A 20,850-nucleotide genomic window follows, 5' to 3' on the forward strand; every position below is an offset into this window, starting at 1 on the left:
TGGGTGGGTTGGGGGGGTGGGGTGGGTGGGGGGGGGGGGTGTGTGTATGTGTATGTATGGGGGGGTTAAAAGAATAATGTGACACTACCTTTACTAATTATTCAGGCCCTAAACTGAATAGCAATGTTAAAACTGAAAAATTTTCTTTTTTTTAATGTTGCATTCTTGCATACATTGTTGCAGTCACAATCAGTGATTTTTACAGCAAATAAATACTTTGTTCTGGCTCCTCATGTTTCTAGCTCCACCTCATCTCATTGAGAAGCCCCAGGATGTCCAGAAGCTCATCGATGACTCGCTGGTGTGGGACTGCAAAGCCACGGGGAAGCCCAAACCCTCTTACAGATGGATGAAAAATGGAGAAAACCTCGAGTCTGCAGAGGTGAGATGTGCCAAAAGATTTTACGCCTGAAGCTGAAGCTCCGCCTCCAAATTTAGGCAACACAGCTTTAGAGCAAATATCTGCATCAGTCCCAGTGCCACTAAAGGCAAAACCCAAACATGTAGCGTTTCAAAGCTTAACTGGACCGCTTGATCATCCTAACCTGCAGATTGTTATATTTTATCATCTCCTTCACAGCAGCACAGTTCCTTCTGTGCAGTCCCCTGTTTTTCTCTGGTGTTGATGTCACTCACTTCCACAACAAAGCTTTAGAATAGTTCAGCTGTGTCAGTCTGGAATGCTTTAATGCGCTAAAAGACTAAACAGGGCATGTGTTTAATGGTAGTCTAGAAGCACAGCGATATGGAAGTGATGCTAATCGTCTGTTAAATCTCTTCTCCATAAGTCCAGTTAATATTTCTTACCCACCAAAGATGAAAAATTATCATTTCCTGTGTGAGCACAGCAGATGATACATCCTCTTAAAGCTTACTCTCTCACAGAGTTCCCGCAGGAGATGCTCTGTCTTATGTTAACCTTTGAACACAAGTATGATTTCTTTGTTATTTATGTTTGATTATTAAATCAGTTCGTTCTACAAGGTTACTTGGAAGAGACTGATTGTCCACTCTGGCACAGCTTGTGCCTAATATATAAACCAGCATTATGCTAATTTGTTTCATTATGCAAAGAAAGCTGCAAACTCACTGGAAAACACAGATCAGGGCTTAAATGTTTTACATGAGGTAGAAATTAACTCAGTCTGTCGCTGTTTTACCAAAACTCTGCACAGTTTGCATCATAAAACAGATTTGGTTTGTTTTAAAGGAAATACTACGAATAGTCTGTTTAGCCAACAGTAAATATTTTTATCAGCACATTTTATACAGTGGGAAAAAAATAACATTCTGTTTATTTTAGTTTTTAAAATTAGTTATTTAATAGTCACAGGGAAAAAAGCCAACATTTTTAGTGTTTTACATTTTAGGGCATATAATATCTGTTTTTTTTTATTTTTTTTACAAGATTCCAAAATTACTCAAATTGAACATGAAGAAAATCACAGAACTGATTTATCCATCGTAATTTATTAGACACAATTTAAGCCAAAATGGAAAAGCTGTCTGTGAAATATTATATCCACAGGATTTATGAGGTTCAGTATCAGCTGATCAAAGTGATATTTTACTGCTCATATGTATTGATTAACTGATCATCATCAGTGAGGTCACTGCTATTTAAGCAAGTGTTTTGTCAGTCAATTGCTGCTCTGGAGCTTACAGGTGTTCGTTACCACAATGCCAAGGTGGAAAGACATCATCAACAATGACCTTAGAGAAGCAGCTGTTGCTTTTCATCAATCTAGGAAAGAAAAGATCATTTACAAATAATTTGGAGTCCATCTTTCTATAAAGATAATAGTATATATAGTACAAGTAGAAAGCATTTGACAGCTGCCAGTCTTTCTAGAGATGAACATCCCAGTAAATTCACCTCAAGGTCAAACTGTGCTGTGCTCAGAGAATTGTCAAAAAACCCAAGAGCCTCACTTCAGACTCTACAGGCCTTGGATATCATGGTACAGGTACCGATTCATGACAAGACAATAGAAAAATGGCTGAACAAATATGACTTATTTGAAAGGGTTGCAGGAGAAGCTGTGGCGACCTATGGCCACGAACTTTGCAAAGTGACTGTCGGGAAAATTTTGGTCAAGGTTTCTGGATGTTTTTTAGCTACTATGGCTGAAAATGTTAACTGCCCATGAACCGTGTGTTTGAGTTAGCAGAGAGAACTGAATGAGGAGCTGATTTGATACTGGATGTGCAGCTGGTAACTCCAGGGCTGCCTCCGGGTCTGTAAGCTGGGAAGCCGAGGTCGTTGTGACCTATAGTGGCTGATAAGCGTGTATAAAAAGCAAAAGGGGTTGTAAGCTCAATCATTCAGGTAGACAACAAAAAAGGTTCAGTTGTGTCATCTGGATCAGTGTCTTTAAGGGAAACTGGTCCAGAAACAGGGAACCACGAGCAGAAACAGGGATCCAGAAACAAGGAACCAGACCAGGGTTTCCCTGGTCCAGGGAAACAAGAAACTGGTCCAGATGACGCCATTTAACATTTTTTGTTATTATAAAAATCACTTCTTGCATACTGTCTGGGGCAGATCCTCATGACTGGGTTTCAAACATGTAACTTTGTACATGTGTGTTAAGTCTGGTGTGACCATCTGTTCTTGCAAGTAAACTCAGTTAAATATCTTCTCCTGTTGTCGTGTGTGGCTCCTTTATGTAAGATAATGTGAGGATATTTTTATCCAACAGTGAACGAAAGAACAGGATCAAAGATACAGGTGGATGAAAAGAGTTCCCTCCACAGGGTGGACTCTCTCTTATGGTGAAAAGATCAGTTCTCCAGGAGAGACTCTGAGTAGAACTGCTGCTCCTCCACATCGAGAGGAGCCAGTTGAGGTGGTTTGGGCATCTGGTAAGAATGCCTCCTGGACACCTCCCTAGGGAGGTGTTTTGAGCAAGTCTGACTGGGAGGAGACCCAGGACACCCTGGAGAGACTATGTCTCTCAGTTGACCTGGGAATGCCTTGGAATCTTCCCAGAAGAGCTGGGAGAGGTGTATGTGGAAAGAGATGCCTGGACCTCCCCGCTCAAGCTGCTGCCCCTGTAACCTGACTTTGGAACAAGTGGAAGTGGATGGATGGATGGATTGATGGATGGATGGATGGATGGATGGCACTGTTGCATCTGAATGGACAACAAAACTGTTGGAACTTTGGAAAGATAAGTCCTATGTTGAATTGTTTTGCCATAACTCCCAGTATTGTATTCAAAGAATACCAGACACAGCACATGAACACAAACACTTCATACCAGCCGTTAGCACGGAGGTAGAGGGGTGATGATTTGGACTGGCTTTGGACCTACAGGATCTGGGCTCCTTGCAGTCATTGAGTCAAACATGATCTCTTCAGACCAAAATATAATCTTTCTGGCTTTTAGGGATAACATTATTCTATGTTGTCAGCTTTAACCTGTTATCATCAGTAACTTTGTGTGTGCATTATTTTTTTATGTTTAACAATTTAAAATTTAAAATATGATTTTTTTTATTTCATATTTTGGATTAATTGTTAAAATAACAACGGTTTCTTTGTATGTCTATGTGTTCTTGCAAAGTTCATCCATCCATCCATCCATTATCTTTTACCCGCTTCTTCCATTTTGGGTCACGGGGGTCGCCGGTGTCCATGTCCAGCTGTCACTGTGCGAGGGGCGGGGTACACCCTGGACGGGTCACAAGTCCATCACAGGGACACATATAGAGACTAACGAGACAAACAACCATTCGCTCTCTCACTCACACCCAGGGACAATTTAGAATTTTCTTGCTAAATCAAATGGCTAAAAAAAAGAAAGAAAAAAAAACACTTCACGAGACATGAGCCGGGGTTTCGGGAGGTTAGAGTCAATTGTGGAACAATCTGTCCAACATCTGAAGCTTGGACCAAACTGGGTCATCGTGCACCAGAACAACGGTTCTAAACAGAACAACTGAATGGGTCAGAAAATAAACAAGGTGCTGAAGGGACCAGTCAAACTGCAGAACCTCAACCTGAATGAAATGCTGTTGTGGGAGTATGAGAGCTGAGCAGAAACAAAAGTCTGCAAACCTCAGTGAACTGAAGAAATGCTGGAAAGAAGAGTGGGACAAAACTTGTCCACAGCCATGTAACACACTGATAAATCCCCTAAACAAAACAAAACACAAATTATTAAATTTTCCAAACACAGATTTCACATTTCACCATTGTTTCTGTTGATTAAATCTTGTGTAGAACCTGGTAAAAAACAGAACATTTGTTTTCATCCTCTGAAATGTAAAACCAGAATTTAAAAAAAAGGTTTCTTTTTTCTATGACTGCAGATTTCCTTACCTTAAATCTTTATTTTGTACATCACTTTTGTCATGTCTTAATGTGATTTGAAAACATTTATATAAAAACTAAATCTGGCTCTGAGGCAGTAGGTGATGTGATTAAAGGTTGCTGACGTTCAGGCAGCAGATTTCTCTTTAATATAAACGTAATAAATGGATATATTCAGGATGCATGGGTGAGTGGATTAATCAGCAAAGGTGCTGCATTGTTTGAAATGCCACCATTAACCACAGTGGCTTAATGAGTGGAAGAGGGAAAGGTCAGCAGAGTAAGAAGCAATGAGGAGAGGCTGCAGCATTTGTTGTTTTTGATTTACTGCGAGTCAATAAAGGCTGTCTGATTTCACTAGAACTTATTTATGCTGATAGTTTTATGACTCTGAGCTAACAAGACTGACCACTCATTCAGCCCTTTCATATCTGCTTTTATTTTATTATTTAGTCTTGTTTTGTATTTTTTCAAATTCATTTTTTTAAGAATTTTAAGTTATGATCCAAACACAAGGTGTTGTCTTATATAGTGGAATAATAGATTTTTAGTAATTAAAATAAAAAAAATGAAAAAAAGTTCAAAGTTTCATTCATCTTTTTTCTTTACTCGCTTTTCAGTGCAGGGTCAGAGGAGCTGGAGCCAAAAAGTTTCATGAATATTTATCAAGTTCTACAATATAGCATTTTTAATAAGTATTTTAATGCTTTGGTATGTGCCTGTAAATCATTTATAAATCAAACACAATCCCATTTACCCGTTTCAGATTAGCTCCTTAGAGATATTTGAATCCTTGCATGAAGATTTACCAATATTTTTACACCGGATGCCCTTCCTTATGCAACCATCCACCTCTGAGCTTCCACAGCCCACATGTGTGGAGCAGAGGGATCACATCTAGGGTGTCCAGGGAGCAGAAGGGGAATGCAGTTGTTTTCACACCTGATAGTCTGGTAGACTCGGTTCGGTTGGGGACCAATATTCATAACATTTTGTTTACATTTGAGCTGGTGCGTTTGCATTCACACTGCACTGTGCAGTCGAGCCAACCTGTTTGAGTCAACCTGTTCCCCCACTCGCCTGTGGTGGTGCTGCACCAAGAACTACTGAAAGAAAAAGAGTGCATTCACACCAGCCCTGTTTAGTCCGCTTTAATCGAACTCTAGCTCGTTTTCCTAGAAAGTCTGTTTCGTTTGGGGAGGTGTGAACGTGTCATCGGACTCTGTCACGGAACAAAAAGGTGAACTCTGGCCCGGGCTAAAACCTAGGTCTCAGTCCAGTAGAAGAGAACTCCAGCGCGGTTCGTGTACAGTGTGAATGTAAACAGACCGGGCCCCGCTCCACAAGCAAGAAGTGGAATACAGTGCAGGGCAAACAAACACGCATTTCTCTTACCTTATATGGAGCCATCAGCAGTCTTGTGTGAAAAACAATATTCTCCATGGTCTTCTGCCTCATCTTCTGCTCATGCTGAGTACATTTTTGAAAAATGACAAAATATAACTTCTAAAACTGCTAAACTTGATGCCACTCCGTTTTTGTTTTTATTTCCAGAAGAAGTGTCTTCAGAGATTTTTGTGTTGTTTCTTTCAGTAGTTCTTGGTGCAGCGCCCCCACAGGCGAGCGGGGTAATAGGTTGGTTCAAACAGTTTTGTTCGACTTCACAGTGCAGTGTGAATGCAAACGCACCAGCTCAAATGTTAACAAAATGTCATGAATATTGGTCCCCAACCGAACCAAGTCTACCGAACTATCAGGTGTGAAAACAACCTGAATGCAGGGTCTTACTGAAGGGCCCAGACTGGGGTGAATGATGGCGCTTCACCTTACTCCAAAAAATGTTGATGTAAATGTCAGGGGATTCAAACCGGTGATCTCTCCATCATAGGCTCACCTTCTCTAACCTCTGCACCACCACTGTACATACATTTCAAAACTGTTGCATGAAATATATCCTAGTTCAAAACTTGTATTTTCCTGTATTGTGTCGTTTGACACAGCAGCGATGACGACGATTAGGATGCAACATGTTTTTGTTGCTTTGTGGAAACAGATTAATAGTTTTAACAGTAAGTTTCACTGAAAACAGCTCTCAGCTACTTTGACAAGACAAATAGGATTAAACTGAGGCTATAATCCCTCCATCCATTCTTAATCATGAGTTCATGCTCACACTCACACCAGTTGTCCCTGGGTGTGTGTGTGAGCAGCATCTGTCTTAAGAGGCTCTAATTAATCAAACATCAATGTTTTTGTCTGTGCGGGGAAACTGGAGCACCTGGAGACACCTGAACATGCACACTGAACACTGGCAGTCCCAACCATGAGTCAAACCTGTGAACTCTTGCTGTGAGGCGGCAGCCCTAACCAACTGTTCCAGTGTGCAACCCCAACCTAGACTTATGTTTTGGGAAAACACTTCACCTAAACAGACTTCAGTATTTTTTCATGTGATTTTGCACATACAGCTATAACCTGAGCTCTTGTTTTGCTGACATGATTTCATGCAGAAGAATTTGATGAAGTGAAAAGCTGACAGCTACTCTTCCTCTCTTTTATTTCATTTTATGTTTTGGATCAACATAATTAGGGCTGCAACAACGAATCGATAAAATCGATAAAAATTGATAAAAATCGATGATTAAAAGTGTTGGCAACGAATTTCATTATCGATTCGTTGTGTCGTGCAATTATGCGTCTTTCACGGCGCTGTGGAGCCATTTTGTTCACCTGCAGTTCTATTTCATATCGGCTTCGCCCTTTAAGACCGTCGCTAGTGGCTTTATCCAGCGCAGCACTGAAAACTTTAGTGCACGCCCACCTGCTGTGTGTGGGCCTCACCCCCAGTCCATATAAATTACGGTGAGACCGGGTAATCGGCTCCCATTTTTTCTTCACTGTCAGAAGAATGAAGAAGGAAAAGTTGTCCAGCTTTGACAAGCACAACCTTTGCTAAGGATGCCTGGGTTGCCGCCACGCCAACCCCCTGCCGTCCCGGTGAGCTCTTCCTCCCCAAGGAGAAGCAGATGAGCAGCCTTGTTCAAGGTAAGCACCAAGGAGTGCTTTTCTGTGGCGGGCCGCTACCCACTGGACGATGCCACCGCCTTTTCTAACGTGTTTTTTCCTTGCGGTAATCAAATTATTTACTCAAAAAAGGCGATGTTAGCAGCAACCCCGCTGAATGTTTTTCCATGGAGGGCTGCTACTCGCTGGACGACCCCACCGCCTTTTCTAACGTGTTTTTTTTTTTCTCGAGGTAAATCGGATGATTCACTCGAAAAAGGCGTTGTTGTCAGCAGCTCGGCTGAGTGTTTTTTTCTGTGTCGTGACGCTATGCGCAGGACGATGCCACCGCCTTCTTTGACACAGAGTCACGCAGTGAATCCAATGATTCATCTGAGAAAGGCGATGTGGAGCTGCCGCCTCCCTCCTATAGAGCATAGTGACGGAAGACGAGTGGCTGGGTGGATGCTCAGCCACTTCGGCTTTTCCCATGTCGGCAACCACACCGCTCCCAGCATTCGGCGCCATCCTCTCAGAGCTGCCCGGCATAATCCAGGAGGATGTTAAAACAAGGGATTTTCTGTCCCCCGCCTCCCTCTGCCCTGATCGGATGATCTGGCGGCAAGGTTGGCTCCGCTCTGGCTCGTCGCCCTGACCCCATCTGGCCTCGCTGTCCAGCTGTGATGTCACACTGGAACAAGGCTGCAGCTGGGCCCGGCAAGTTGAAGACATCTGTCTCCACCTTCGCCTCCATCTCCAGAGTGGAGGGTTTTACCAATCTGTGTTTTTCCCTTGGCCTCACCCCCACCCCCCGACCCCCCACACCTGGAGCCAAGCCTGGCGGTGGCACTTGGGGCAAAAGTTTCCAGAATGGACCAGCAAACTGTCCCTCCAGGGAAGCATGACCAGATGGTGACAAGGTCTCCAACTGAGCTCGCCAGTGCTCATTCCAGATGGCCACAGTGAACAACAACATTGCCCTGCTGGCCTACAGCATCTCTAAGAGGCTGGAAGAAGCAGACCTGCTGGAGGAGACAAAGAGCTCTCTCTGTAAAGCTGCTGATGTCATCTTCAACATGTGCCACCTCTGCAATCTGCCTGTCCCACATCTCTGCCTGGATGACCATGATCCAGAGGACCACTTGGCTCCGCTTCTCACCATCCTTGTCCAAAAGGCTGCAGAAAGACCTACTGGAGGGCCTGCCTCTCCTGCATCACCACCTGGATGACCATGATCCAGAGGATCACCTGGCTCTGCCTCTCGCCATCCTTGTCTGATAGGCTACAGAAAGATCTGCTGGAGGGCCCCATCACCTCAGAGGCGCTGTTCGGGACCAACTTCAGGACCATCCTTGAGAAATTGCAGAGGTCCGAGGAGGTCTCAGAAACTGTACACCATCTGGTGATGTCACAGTCCATCTGCCCTTCCGGCCGCTGGAGGGACCGCCTTGGCCAGAAACAGCACCAGAGGTGCTCCACAGCTGTGGCAGTGACTTCACACCCCGCTCCTCTGCCGGCTCCTCCACCAGGTAACAGATCCTTGAGGGGAAGGTATGTGTTTTTTGATGATGTATGTTTTTGATATAAAACAGAAACACCTCTGAAAGTAAAGTTTTTTATCCAAGACTGTCAGATCAGCTGATCTCTCAGCTGCCTCTCTTCACACATTCCCCACACAGAACGAGCCAGTAACCTGTAAACAGCGTTTCAAATGGCACCACGGTTCAGTAAATATCACAAAACACTCCTCTGCCACATGAGCTAAAATGATGTTTTTTCAGCAGACCGAGTCTGGTAAAATCCCTCATTTTCAGCCTGAGCCCGTTTTTAATCTCTGTTGTTTTCTGCCCACTCACATCGCAGCGAGAGTAAATGTGTTTCTCCACGACAGCTGCAGCCTCCACTGAAACGGCGTCTCACTCAGAAAGCGCTCACTCCTCCTCTCGGTGCGCGCTGGCTCACCTCAGCTCTATTGCCCCTTTTCCACTGTCACGGCGCGGGTCGGATATTTCCGGCTTGGCCCGTGTTTGAGGTCTTTTCCATGGTTCCTAGGACCGGCTCGCCTCCCTAAATTATGGCCCGGCTTCTCAAGGGGTCCAAGCGAGCCGAGCCATGACATCAGAAACACTGACGGTCACTAATTGGTCGGGGGGAGGAGTCTGTGGAATCTTTCCAAACAACCCAATCTGCCATTTTATCTCTACTGCTTGCAATAGATAGTGATAACTCGAGGAGCATATCTTTTAGTATTTTGAAGTTATACAAAAACAATAATATCAAAGCCGTGGTCAAATGCAGAAGTGCAGGGGTTGTTGTGCTTGGTGGCCGACGAAAAAAGTCAAAGCGAGCTAGTTGGAGCGATTGGAGGGTGGTTTGGACACGGTTACTGCTCTACTTGAATCATTTATAGAAGATGGTGAGTGTTTTCTAACTTTAAACATATTTTAAGTTACTCATTCCATCGGTTCTGAACATATTTTTAACTAACAAAAGAGGCTGACGCCATAATAGGACAAGATCGGAGCTGCGATGCTAAGCTAATTTGCATAAACGCTAACTGTCCTCCGGTACCGTTTCTCACTGTATTTTATCCAGAACGTATTTCAGCGCGTGACGGTTCGTCTCTAAACTCCACATTAAACCCTCTAAGCCTCCTGGCTTCTGCTCCTGCTCCATCAGAGAAGTCTACACCTGACAGAGCTCCATTACAGCCCAGCTGCACCTCACAGAGCAGCACAACGCTGCAGCCTTCTGTGATTGGTAAGAACAAATGCAACATGTTCCACATCACTTTATTTGTGCCAATAAGGACTTGCTTTTATTTTATTTTTAAAGTAAAAAAATAAAATGTTGAATAAATACTGAATTGGGATGAAATTATGTACACAGGGTCCCAGTTACAGACAACAAAATGTAAAAGAAAAACAGTAATAAGATCTAAGATATGAATTAAGAAAAATATCAACTAAAAAACATCTACTAATAATACACTAAGCACTAATAGCTTTAAACAATCAAAACAATACGTCAAACAGCAACATGAACTTGAGTTTGTGCAGCCTTATGAATATCTAACCAGTGGTGAAATGTAACTAAGTACAAATACTTTGTTACTGTACTTAAGTACATTTTTCATGTATCTGTACTTTACTAAAGTAGAGTTAAATGTGGGTACTTTATACTTTTACTCCACTACATTTTACATCAAGTATCTGTACTTTCTACTACACTACATTTCTATAATGCGTTGCATTACAAGTTACATTCATGTTGCGGATTTTTTGATTTTTTTTTGTTACTTTGAAAGTAACCAATGGTGAGAGGGTAGTTGGTCCAGTGAATCACTGCAAAGTGGGCAGGCAGCGTTAGGCCCGCCTTCAAGAAGAGCTGGGCCAATGACATATATTCTAGTATATATGTCACTGAGATGGGTGCACCCGCATCATCGCTAACACACCCAAAATGTATTCCACTGCAAGAGAGCCAGCCAGAAGATATGCTCCACCCATGGCCTTATGGAAAGACTGCTCAGTACAACAGGACAGCTTCTCTCTCCCAAAAGAGCCAGATTGGACTCTAAAATCTTTGAAAACCAACTTCTTGTGAACTTGAACAATAAATTCTTGCTGCAATATTAAAATGTGTCAGTTCATGGGATGTTAGGACAGGAGACAAGAGATGTCTCCAAATGGCTCGACACTCAGGTCAAAGTTTTAAAAATGGTGTCAGGAAGTTAAAATACTGTTCACTATTGACCCATTACAAGGTTGACTAGACAGTATTTTAACTAGAGTTGATGACAAACTGGAGTTGAAATGATCAGAGCCTATTCTTTATGTCTAATGCTCCTTTTTTCAGGCAGACAACTTTTATTTAAATGTGTTTACTGCAGTTAAAATTACACATTGGTTTTGCTTTTTGTTAAATGTAAACTTTAAAAGGTATAATCATTCCTCTTTCTTATTTTGCTTCATGGCATTTAACTCTGCAGGTCATCCCTGAAATTCTGAGGCACAGAATCACAAGTCCAAGTGTGAACTATGTCACAGAGTAAACACAATAAAAACATGCATTATCTGCAGCATTGTTCATTAAAATGGCTCAACACTTTTAATGTATTACAGAAAATATACATATGGTAAGTAAAAATGTTAATGTGGTACTTCTACTTTTACTAGAGTACATTTTTGTCTGTTTATTTGTACTTTTACTTAAGTACAGTGTTTGAGTACTTTCTCCACCACTGTATCTAACCAGTATAATCACTGTGAAAAATCACATCATGTTGCTGCTGATCTGTTTCATGTTGCTGCTGATCTGTTTCATGTTGCTGTGTTCATTCGTGCTCATCTGTTCACACAGACTCATGTCTGTGCTGCTGTTCTGTGTATTGTGTTTAATGTTTTTATGCTATTAGAGCTTATCATATTTTTAGTTGATGTTATTCTTAGTTCATATCTTAGATCTTATTACTGTTTTTATTTTATATTTTATTGTTGGATGTAACTCGGACCCTGTGAACATAATTTTGATCCACCACATGTACCACATGTGGTGCGAATGACAATAAAGAATATCTGCATCTGTATAATACTTTCTGATTCATATATCCATTGTTATTATTATATTATTTTCATTATTTTTAAATCAATTTATTTTTCATTTTCTTATATCAGTTTATTATTATTAATATAGCTATTATAGCTGTTAGCTGCACCTTTCTTTGTTTTATGCATTTATTCAAAAACAGTATGTAGCTTGTATTAACCACCTTTTTCTTCTTTCTAGGCAAGAGAAAGAGAAAAGAGTCCAGTAAAGAAAAGTCTTATTTCATCACTGAATGAACATGAAGAACTGAACCGGACACAGCAGGAACAACACTTGTGTCTTCTTCTGGATGAAGCCCGTGAGACAAGGGATAGACAGATAGACAATCATTAGTTGGATGCAGTATTTTTCATTTTTGTACATTTTTCACTAGTTACTTTTCCTATTAAACAATTTGTTTCATAAGTGGTGTCCTAGAACCTTAAATTTCCTAAACACATTTTACAATGTAAAGTGCATATAGTGTTTGTTTAAATTCATATTGGAAGTTGAGAAAAATTTCCAATTGCATTTGATCTTTAATGAATCCTAAGAAAAGATTACCAGAATCTGCTCAACTGTTATTATGTTTGGGTTTTTTTTGGTTCTAGGATGAAGTGAGACAAAAACAGCCAAAAATTCAGAAAAGACAGTTATCATTTATCGGCCGTACAACTGTGGCCTGAGAGATTTAGCTGAAAGTCCTGGTGAACCTTTTATTTGAACCTGCAGAGATTTGAACAGCTGATCTGAAGCAAACAGGCAGGTGTGAACTGACCACTCCTGCTGTGTTTGATGGTCTCCTTCTTCGCCATCCATTTATCATCCATCCAAAATCTTCGGCTTCTGTGTTGTGGGAGCAGCAGCTTTACCAGGGAGGCACAGACATCAACAGCCACCTCTTCAGCTCTTCTAGGAGGACCCCATGGTGTTTGCAGACCAACTGACTATTTATTAAGTAATATCCTGATGCTGCTCAATAATTCAGGTAGAAAAATCTAAACAAGTTAAGTCTGGTCCTCTGAACATTCAAAAAACAAACAATACAGTTTATAATAAATAAACAATAAATGTTTTTTGTTTGTTTTGATTTTGAATGTCCAGAGGACCAGACTTAACTTTTTTAGATTAATAAGTAATACATTTATGTTTTTAAATTTAATGAAAGACAAACCTTTAAAATTTAAGGACAAAATGTAATTTAATTGTTTTCAAGTCTGTAGCTTATTGTAAAAGCAGTTTCAAAGATTACAGCGCAGTGTGATGTTTTGCAATTTTAACATGAACCTTGTGCATATCTGCAAATAATAAAAGTGAAGATATTTGTAATGCATCTTTATTGTAAAAATCTATACTAAAATGGAAAACACATGGGTTTAAAGCAGGCAGGGAAGGCAGTAAGGTAGGATTATGAATCAGGTTTAAAAGTTACAGCTCATGAGGTACTCCATTAGAGCATGACATCTCTTCCACAACATTGTGTGACAAAACCTTCAGGGTGTTCTTTTTCTAGTACGTTTAGTGGTGGCTAGTAAATAGCTTAAGGGAGCACTACCGCCACCAGGTGGTAAGACGAGTTGGATTGTAGTCCCCGCCTACAGAGCCGGTCCAGAAGTGTAAATGGAAACGCAACGAGACACGAGCCGATCTGAACTGGCCCGAACTGACCTGATCCACACTGTGACAATGGAAAAGGGGCATATGTGAGACTGCAGCCTGGGCCCAGCACAGAGGCACACATACTGCCCTTTTTTCTGTTGGAGCCCCTCTTGGGCTCCCCCGGAGAATCTCCGGAGCAAGTGATGGCAGTAAGGATTTTTTAGTCTGGTTGACTAAAACCATCCCGACCATCCCAAGCTGATCTCTCGGATTTTGGAGCAGGTTCGGCTGAGCAGCAGTGGAAGTGTCCACTACACGGGAGAACACCCAGTGTCAATTATGGTTCTCACTGAGCCCACAAAACGACCCATCGTTAGGAGTGGACGCCTTCGCTCACAGCCCGTGGCCAAAAATGCTCCTTTATGCATTCCCTCCATTCCTGACGATATCCCGGACCGTGGACCGGGTCCGGGAGGAAGAACCGTCAGTCATCCTCGTAGCTCCTGAATGCATATGCGCTCCGTGGTTCCCGAATCTGCAGCGACTGATATCGGTTCGGCTCTAGAAACTGCTGTGATGGGGCGCTCTCCTCCAGGCAGGAAGAGCGATCAGGAGTTAAACAAAAATAGGTCAGCATCTTTAGGTCTGTCCGCTGAACGGATCCAATTAGAAAAGATGGGCCTCCCACTGGATGTGGTGCGTACGTTCAGGGCGCACGAGCTGCTTCCACCACAACGCTGTACACATCAAGTGGACAGTTTTTCAGCACTGGTGCGCAGAGAAAGGAATGGAGGCCATCTCATGGCCACTAGGTAGCATGCTGTCTTTTCTGCAGCAGCTGATGGACAGAGATCTAGCGTTCAGCACAATTAAAACTTATGCTGCAGCTATTTCTTCCTGTCACGAGGGCTTCGGTGACAAAACAGTTCTTAATCACCCGTTGATGAAGCGTTTCCTGAAAGGTGTACGGAGACACAGACCACTAGCTTCACAGTGAGACCTAATGATGGTCCTGCACGCTCTGATCAAAGCTCATTCTGAGCTTTTAGATCAGGTTTCACTTAAATTCTGTCATTAAAACAGTCCTGCTGTTAGTTCTGACGTCGGCAAAGAGAGTGAGTGTTTCTTTGCTCTATTTGTTACTCCCTCATGTCTGAGAATTCAAGCTGACGGCAGTTCAGCTGTACTGCATTTTAACCCTGCTCTGAAAAGCATAAAAGGCTCATTCAGATCGAGAGTGAAAACCTTGGTTGGATTGTATCCTCTTCCTCATAATTCTGAGGAGGAAGCAACATCTCACCTCCTTCTGTCCCATATGCGCATTTTTCATGTTACGTGGCGCACACAGCCACACTGCGCCGTTTTCAGCGTATGTTCGTGCATTACTGGGACAGTTCTTCAGGACGTCCTCTATCCACCCAGCGCCTCTCACACTGGTTGTGTGAGGCTATTTCTGAATTTTATAGTTCATCTGGACTGGATCCTCTAGAGAATCTCAGTGCATTCCACCAGAGGGTTTTCATCCTCCATGGCTCTGCATGGAGGGATGACAGTGGAAAATATTTGTATGGCGTCTGCCTGGTCATCGCCATGTTCAATTATAAATTTTTATCTACGTGATGTTTCTACTTTCTCCATGACCCATTCTGTTCTCAGGGTTCTGACAGAATGATTATTTGTTTTATGGAGCCTCACTTTTGAGCTCACACCTGCCTGCATAAAGTCGCAGTGTGAGATATTTAATATCAGTCACAAGTTCATGACTGCTGATTTTATTGTTATTAACTGTTTCATCCTGAGGAGCTGTTGGTCTGCTCTGTTTATCATTACACTTTTACAATTCGTATCCTCCGTTGTTCGTATTCACAGCAGCAGGTCTGCTATCTCAGCCTTTTTTTTTTCCTCACCAGAGATCTTCCCCTGTGCGCTCCTGCACATGGAGCATGCAAGTACGCAGTGTGTAATTACGCACACAGAAGGCTGAGTGATGAAATTTTTTTTTTTGTGCAAGCAAGTGCTTCATGTTGTGTCTGAGTGGACCCAGTGAGGCATAGACTACATCCTGCTTCGCCTTTAACAAACTACCGACAGTCGTAAAGGGCGAAGCCTATGCGAAATAGAATGTTGATTACGTACTGTAACCGCAGAATCTATGAGTATAGGCGTAGCCCTTTAAGCTCTGGACCTCACTGGTTCCTAAATGGCTGAAGAAAAAAGCTATTTGGGAGCCGATTACCCGATCTCACCGTAATTTATACGGACCAGGGGTGAGACCCACACACAGCAGGTGGGCGTGGACTAAAGTTTTCAGTGCTGCGCTGAGCACCTAGGGATAAACCCACTAGCAACAGTCTTAAAGGGCTATACCTATACTCATAGAATCTGGGGTTACAGTACGTAACCAACGTTCATTGTCAATGCTGGCTGAATGAATAAAGTTTGGGGGAAAAAAACTCTGCAGTGCGAGTTGAACAGAGCGAGGGGGGAGGCAGAAGCACAGCAGAGGCTGTTTTCAAAGGAAATTAAATAAATTTTACAAATGACCAACGCAGTGAAAACTGTTCCACCCAAGTCCTCCAAAGGTGTGGGAGCTCTTCACAAAGATAAAAACTGAGAAACATGCAGCTTTGAAAATTGACGACACGACACGAGAGAACCACGGAGATAAACATGAACACGTCAGAGTCACGAGGAGGATGAAGGAGCTGAATAGCAGACACAACTCGTCTCACTCCCAACTCGTGTTGGCAGGTAAGTCTCTACAATATAACACATTGTTCTGTTTCAAAGTGAGAAAACGTAACGTCAGTCTCTCTGGTAGCTGCTGCTGCTTGTTTGTTTGCTGATTAATGACGGTGATAGAGAACGTGTGTTACTTTTTATTTAATTTAATTGGTACAAGCAGTGTTTAAATGTGATTTATAAATAAATCTAACACAAAGATAATAATTTAATGAGTAAGCTTCAACTTTTAATTTGCTGGCAAAGTCTGAAGATACTGCAGGTATGGCAGGATGAATTGCATTTAAACAGGAATTAAAGTAATTTATTACATCTACTCAAATGTGTGTAATTAAGTATTTTATATATGTGTGTGCCTATGTGTGTGTTTAATTGCTCTTTTAGCTACTTTTGCCTGAACCTACACTGCAAGTGAAACAAGGCATTTCTTGAGTTGCTGTAAATTATGCTATAATACATATTTACTCTCTCATTCCAGAAAACAACAACAAACAATAACAGCCTTCATGATGGACAGACATCATGGACACCACAGCAGCAGCTGTCTTCACTGAAAGCATCCTTAAATGATCGTCACTGACATGAGGCCTCTGTCTATGGTTGAAGACGAAGGCTTCACTACAATGATCCACACTTTTAATCCAGGTTACACTCTTCCCTCAAGGACACATTTTCCAAAGTAGCTACATATTGTGCAGGTATAAAGCATACAATTGTACATATTTTTGTGTACGTTTATTTTTTTAAGCTATTTGACTAACTTTTATTTTTTATTATTCAATATTTTACCAACAGAATAGTCAAATAGCAACCTGTTTTTTTGTGCGAATTGCTATGTCAGTCAAATGTTCAATTTTGGAATAAAGGTGTGAATATTAAAACGTTTTTTTTTTTTTGCCGATTCATTGATTGATCGAAAAATAATCGGCCAATGAATTGATTATTGAAATAATCGTTAGTTGCAGCCCTAATCATAATTAACTCTAATGTTAATAAACAAGATTCAGGAAAATGAACAGTTTTCGTTTTGGTCCCAGGAAATCTTACAAACCAAACTCAACAGTTGCTCTACCATATCATAAATACTGTTTGTCTTTAAAATTTGTGTTGTATTAAAAATGATAGTTTCCACTTTGTAAATTCAATTCAATTCAATTCAATTCAGAGTCAGAGTCAGAGTTTCTTTATTGTCATTCGCACCTCATGTGGTACATGTGGTGGAGCGAAATTATGTACACGGGGTCCCAGTTACATCCAACAATAAAATGTATAAGAAAAACAGTAATAACATCTAAGATATGAACTAAGAAAAAAAAACATCAACTAAATATACACTAAGCACTCATAACATAAAACATTGAACATCAGCACAAAAATGAACATGAGTCTGTGAGCAGATGTGCACACATGAACACATCAACATTGAAACAGATCAGCAGCAACATGAAACAGATCAGCAGCAACATGATATGGTTTTCCACAGTGATTATCCTAGTTAGAGATTCATGAGTCTAACAGCCTCAGGGTAGAAGCTGTTCCTCAGTCTAGTGGTTCTACACTTAATGCTCCTTAACCTCCTTCCTGAGGGGAGTGGGGCAAAAAGTGTGTGTGCTGCGTGAGTGGGGTCCTTCATGATGCAGGTGGCCCTCTTCCTGCACCTGGAGGTGTAGATGTCTGTGATGGTGGGGAGGCTGATTCCGACAGATTTCTGTGCAGCCTTCACCACTCTCTGCAAAGCTTTTCTTTCTGCAGCTGTGCAGCCTCCATGCCACACATTGATGCTCGAGCACAGGATGCTCTCCACTGCACACCTGTAGAAGGAGGTGAGGACTGAGCTTCCCAGACCAGCTCGCCTCAGCCATCTGAGGAAGTAGAGTCTCTGATGAGCTTTCTTGATCAGGCTGGTGGTGTTGTTGCTCCAGCTGAGGTTGTCATTCATGTGTACACCTAAGTACTTGTAGCTGGAGACCACTTCCACCGCATATCCTCTTATGTTCAGGGGGGTGTAGATGTTTTTGTTCCTTCTGAAGTCCACAATCATCTCCTTTGTCTTCTTCACATTGATGTGAAGGTTATTCTCTTTGCACCAGCTCTCCAGGTGTTCCACCTCTTGCCTGTAGCTGGACTCATCATTGTTTGTGATGCATCCCACCACCGCTGTATCATCTGCAAACTTTACAATGTGACAGCCTGGATGGGTAGCTGCACAATCATACGTGAGCAGAGTAAACAGGAGGGGGCTCAACACACATCCCTGAGGAGAGCCAGTGCTGAGGGTTATGGTGGAGGAGGAGAGGTTGTGGATCCTCACTAACTGTGGTCTGTTTGTTAAGAAGTCTAGTACCCAGTTGCAAATGGAGGGGCTTAGTCCTATTGTGGATAGTTTGTCCATCAGGGTTTGGGGGATTATGGTGTTGAAGGCGGATGAGAAGTCCACAAAGAGCATACGGACGTAAGAGTTTTTCTGCTCCAGGTGGTTGAGCGCAGTGTGGACCACAAAGGAGATTGCATCCTCTGTTGATCGGTTCTCACGGTATGCATACTGATGAGGGTCCTCTGTGATGTTGATGGTTGTTTTGATGCGAGTCATGACCAGTTTTTCAAAGCATTTAGCGACTATCGGGGTGAGGGCCACTGGCCGATAGTCATTCAGACCAGTCACTGTAGAGCTTTTTGGGACTGGGATGATGGTGGCAGTCTTCAGGCAGGTGGGAACTGTCTCCAGGGTAAGTGAGGTGTTAAAGATGTCTGCCAGCACCTCACAGAGCTGATCAGCACATTCCTTCAACACTTTTCCGGGGATGTTGTCTGGGCCAGTTGCCTTGTGCAGATTAATCCTCCTGAAGGTACTCCTTACTTCAGCTGAGGTCACGCTGAGATGCTCTTCATCCGGTGGTGAGGTGAGTCTGGTGCTGGGTGGTCTGTTCGAGTCTTCAAAGCGTGCATAGAACTTGTTGAGGGCATCAGGCAGAGATGGGTCTTTGGGGCATTGTTCGCTCCTTCCTTTATAATCTGTTATGCACTTACTGCCCCTCCACATGCTCCGAGGGTCTTGTGAGATGAATTGACCCTCGATTCTCTGTGCATATGTGCCCATGGCCCTCTTAATACCAGCAACCAGCTCTTTTCTTGTCCTACTCAGCTCCTCTGAGTTTCCAGACCTGATGGCAGTGTTCCTGGCTTCCAGCAGGGTACGCACCTCTGCATTCAGCCAAGGTTTTCTGTTTGGGTAGCTTTTAACATTTCTGATAGTGGAGACGGTGTCAGTACATGTACTAATGTAACCCAGAACTGAGGATGTGTATTGGTCAAGATCAAGCGAACCTCCATTTTCAGCAGCTTCTCTGAAAACCTGCCAGTCTGTTCGATCAAAACAATCTCTCAGTTCAGTTTCTGTTTATTTATATAGCACCAAATCACAACAAAGTTGTCTCAGGGCACTTTACAGGAACATTCACATACATAAAAGCCAATTAGTAAAGTTCTCTATCTAAGGAGGCCAGCAGCCAAGTTGAATCTTGGCTTTGTCGCAGTCTAACATCCTGAGCAAGCACAGTGGCAACAGTGGAAAGGAAAAAAAACATTTTAAAAGGAAGAAACCTCCAGCAGAACCAGGTTCAGGACAAGCGGCCATCTGCTTTGACCAGCTGGTTTGAGAGGACAGGAAGGAGAGACAGATGAACATAGAATGGTATGTCCAGGTATAGGTCCAGGTGTACCTGAAAGACAGAAAAAACACATGTTAAGGATAGAAAAAATAATTACAAATACAAAACAGGTTGAGAGTAAGTAAAGACAGTAGCAGAGTGAAAAAGTGTGGTCAGTTTATCCTCCAGCAGTCTAAACCTTTAGCAGCATAACTAAGGGACAGCTCAGGAAACCCAAGCCGACCCTAACTATAGGATTTAGCAAAAAGGAAAGTCTTAAGCCTAGTTTTAAAACTGGATAATGTGTCAGCCTCACGGACAGAGATTGGAAGTTGGTTCCACAAGAGAGGAGCCTGATACCTGAAAGATCTGCCTCCCATGCTGTTTTTGTAAATTCTAGGAACCACAAGTAAACCTGCAGTCTGAGAGCAAAGTGCTCTGTTAGGAAAATATGGAACAATAAGATCTGTAATATAAGATGGAGCTAGGTTGTTGAGAGCTTTGTAGGTTAGAAGTAAGATTTTGAAATCTATTCTGGATTTGACAGGGAGCCAATGGAGAGAAGCTAAAACTGGAGAGATATGATCTCTCCTACTAACTCCAGTTAAGACTCTGGCAGCAGCATTTTGGGTCAACTGAAGACATTCTAAAGAAGTATTTGGACACCCAGATAATAAACCATTGCAATAGTCCAGTCTAGACGTGACAAATGCATGGACCAGTTTTTCTGCATCATTTTTAGATAAGATGTTTCTAATTTTAGTGATATTACGCAGGTAGAAGAAGGTGGAAGAAGGCAGTTCTAGTAATGTTTTTAATGTGGGGGATAAAAGACATGTTCTGATCAAAAATAACACCAAGATTTTTAACATTAGAGCTGGAGGACAGATTAATGCCATCTAAGGAGGGAGAAAGACTGAAAAATTCATTCCTAAGGTGCTCAGGTCCAAAAAC

At 42.3% G+C, this 20,850-nt stretch overlaps 1 protein-coding gene across 1 annotated transcript in view; it reads left to right on the forward strand.

Moving 5' to 3' along the window:
* The window catches only part of LOC119411749 (contactin-4), a 456,128-nt gene that overhangs the window by 61,083 nt on the left and 374,195 nt on the right, over nt 1-20,850 (forward strand). Inside the window, exon 4 of the mRNA XM_037678676.1 lies at nt 243-382. Within this exon, the coding sequence (XP_037534604.1) occupies nt 243-382 (140 nt within the window). The remainder of the gene's footprint in view (nt 1-242; nt 383-20,850) is intronic.

This window comes from Nematolebias whitei, chromosome 7, assembly GCF_014905685.2.
Source record: "Nematolebias whitei isolate Nwh7 chromosome 7, NemWhi1, whole genome shotgun sequence".
NCBI lineage: Eukaryota > Metazoa > Chordata > Actinopteri > Cyprinodontiformes > Rivulidae > Nematolebias > Nematolebias whitei.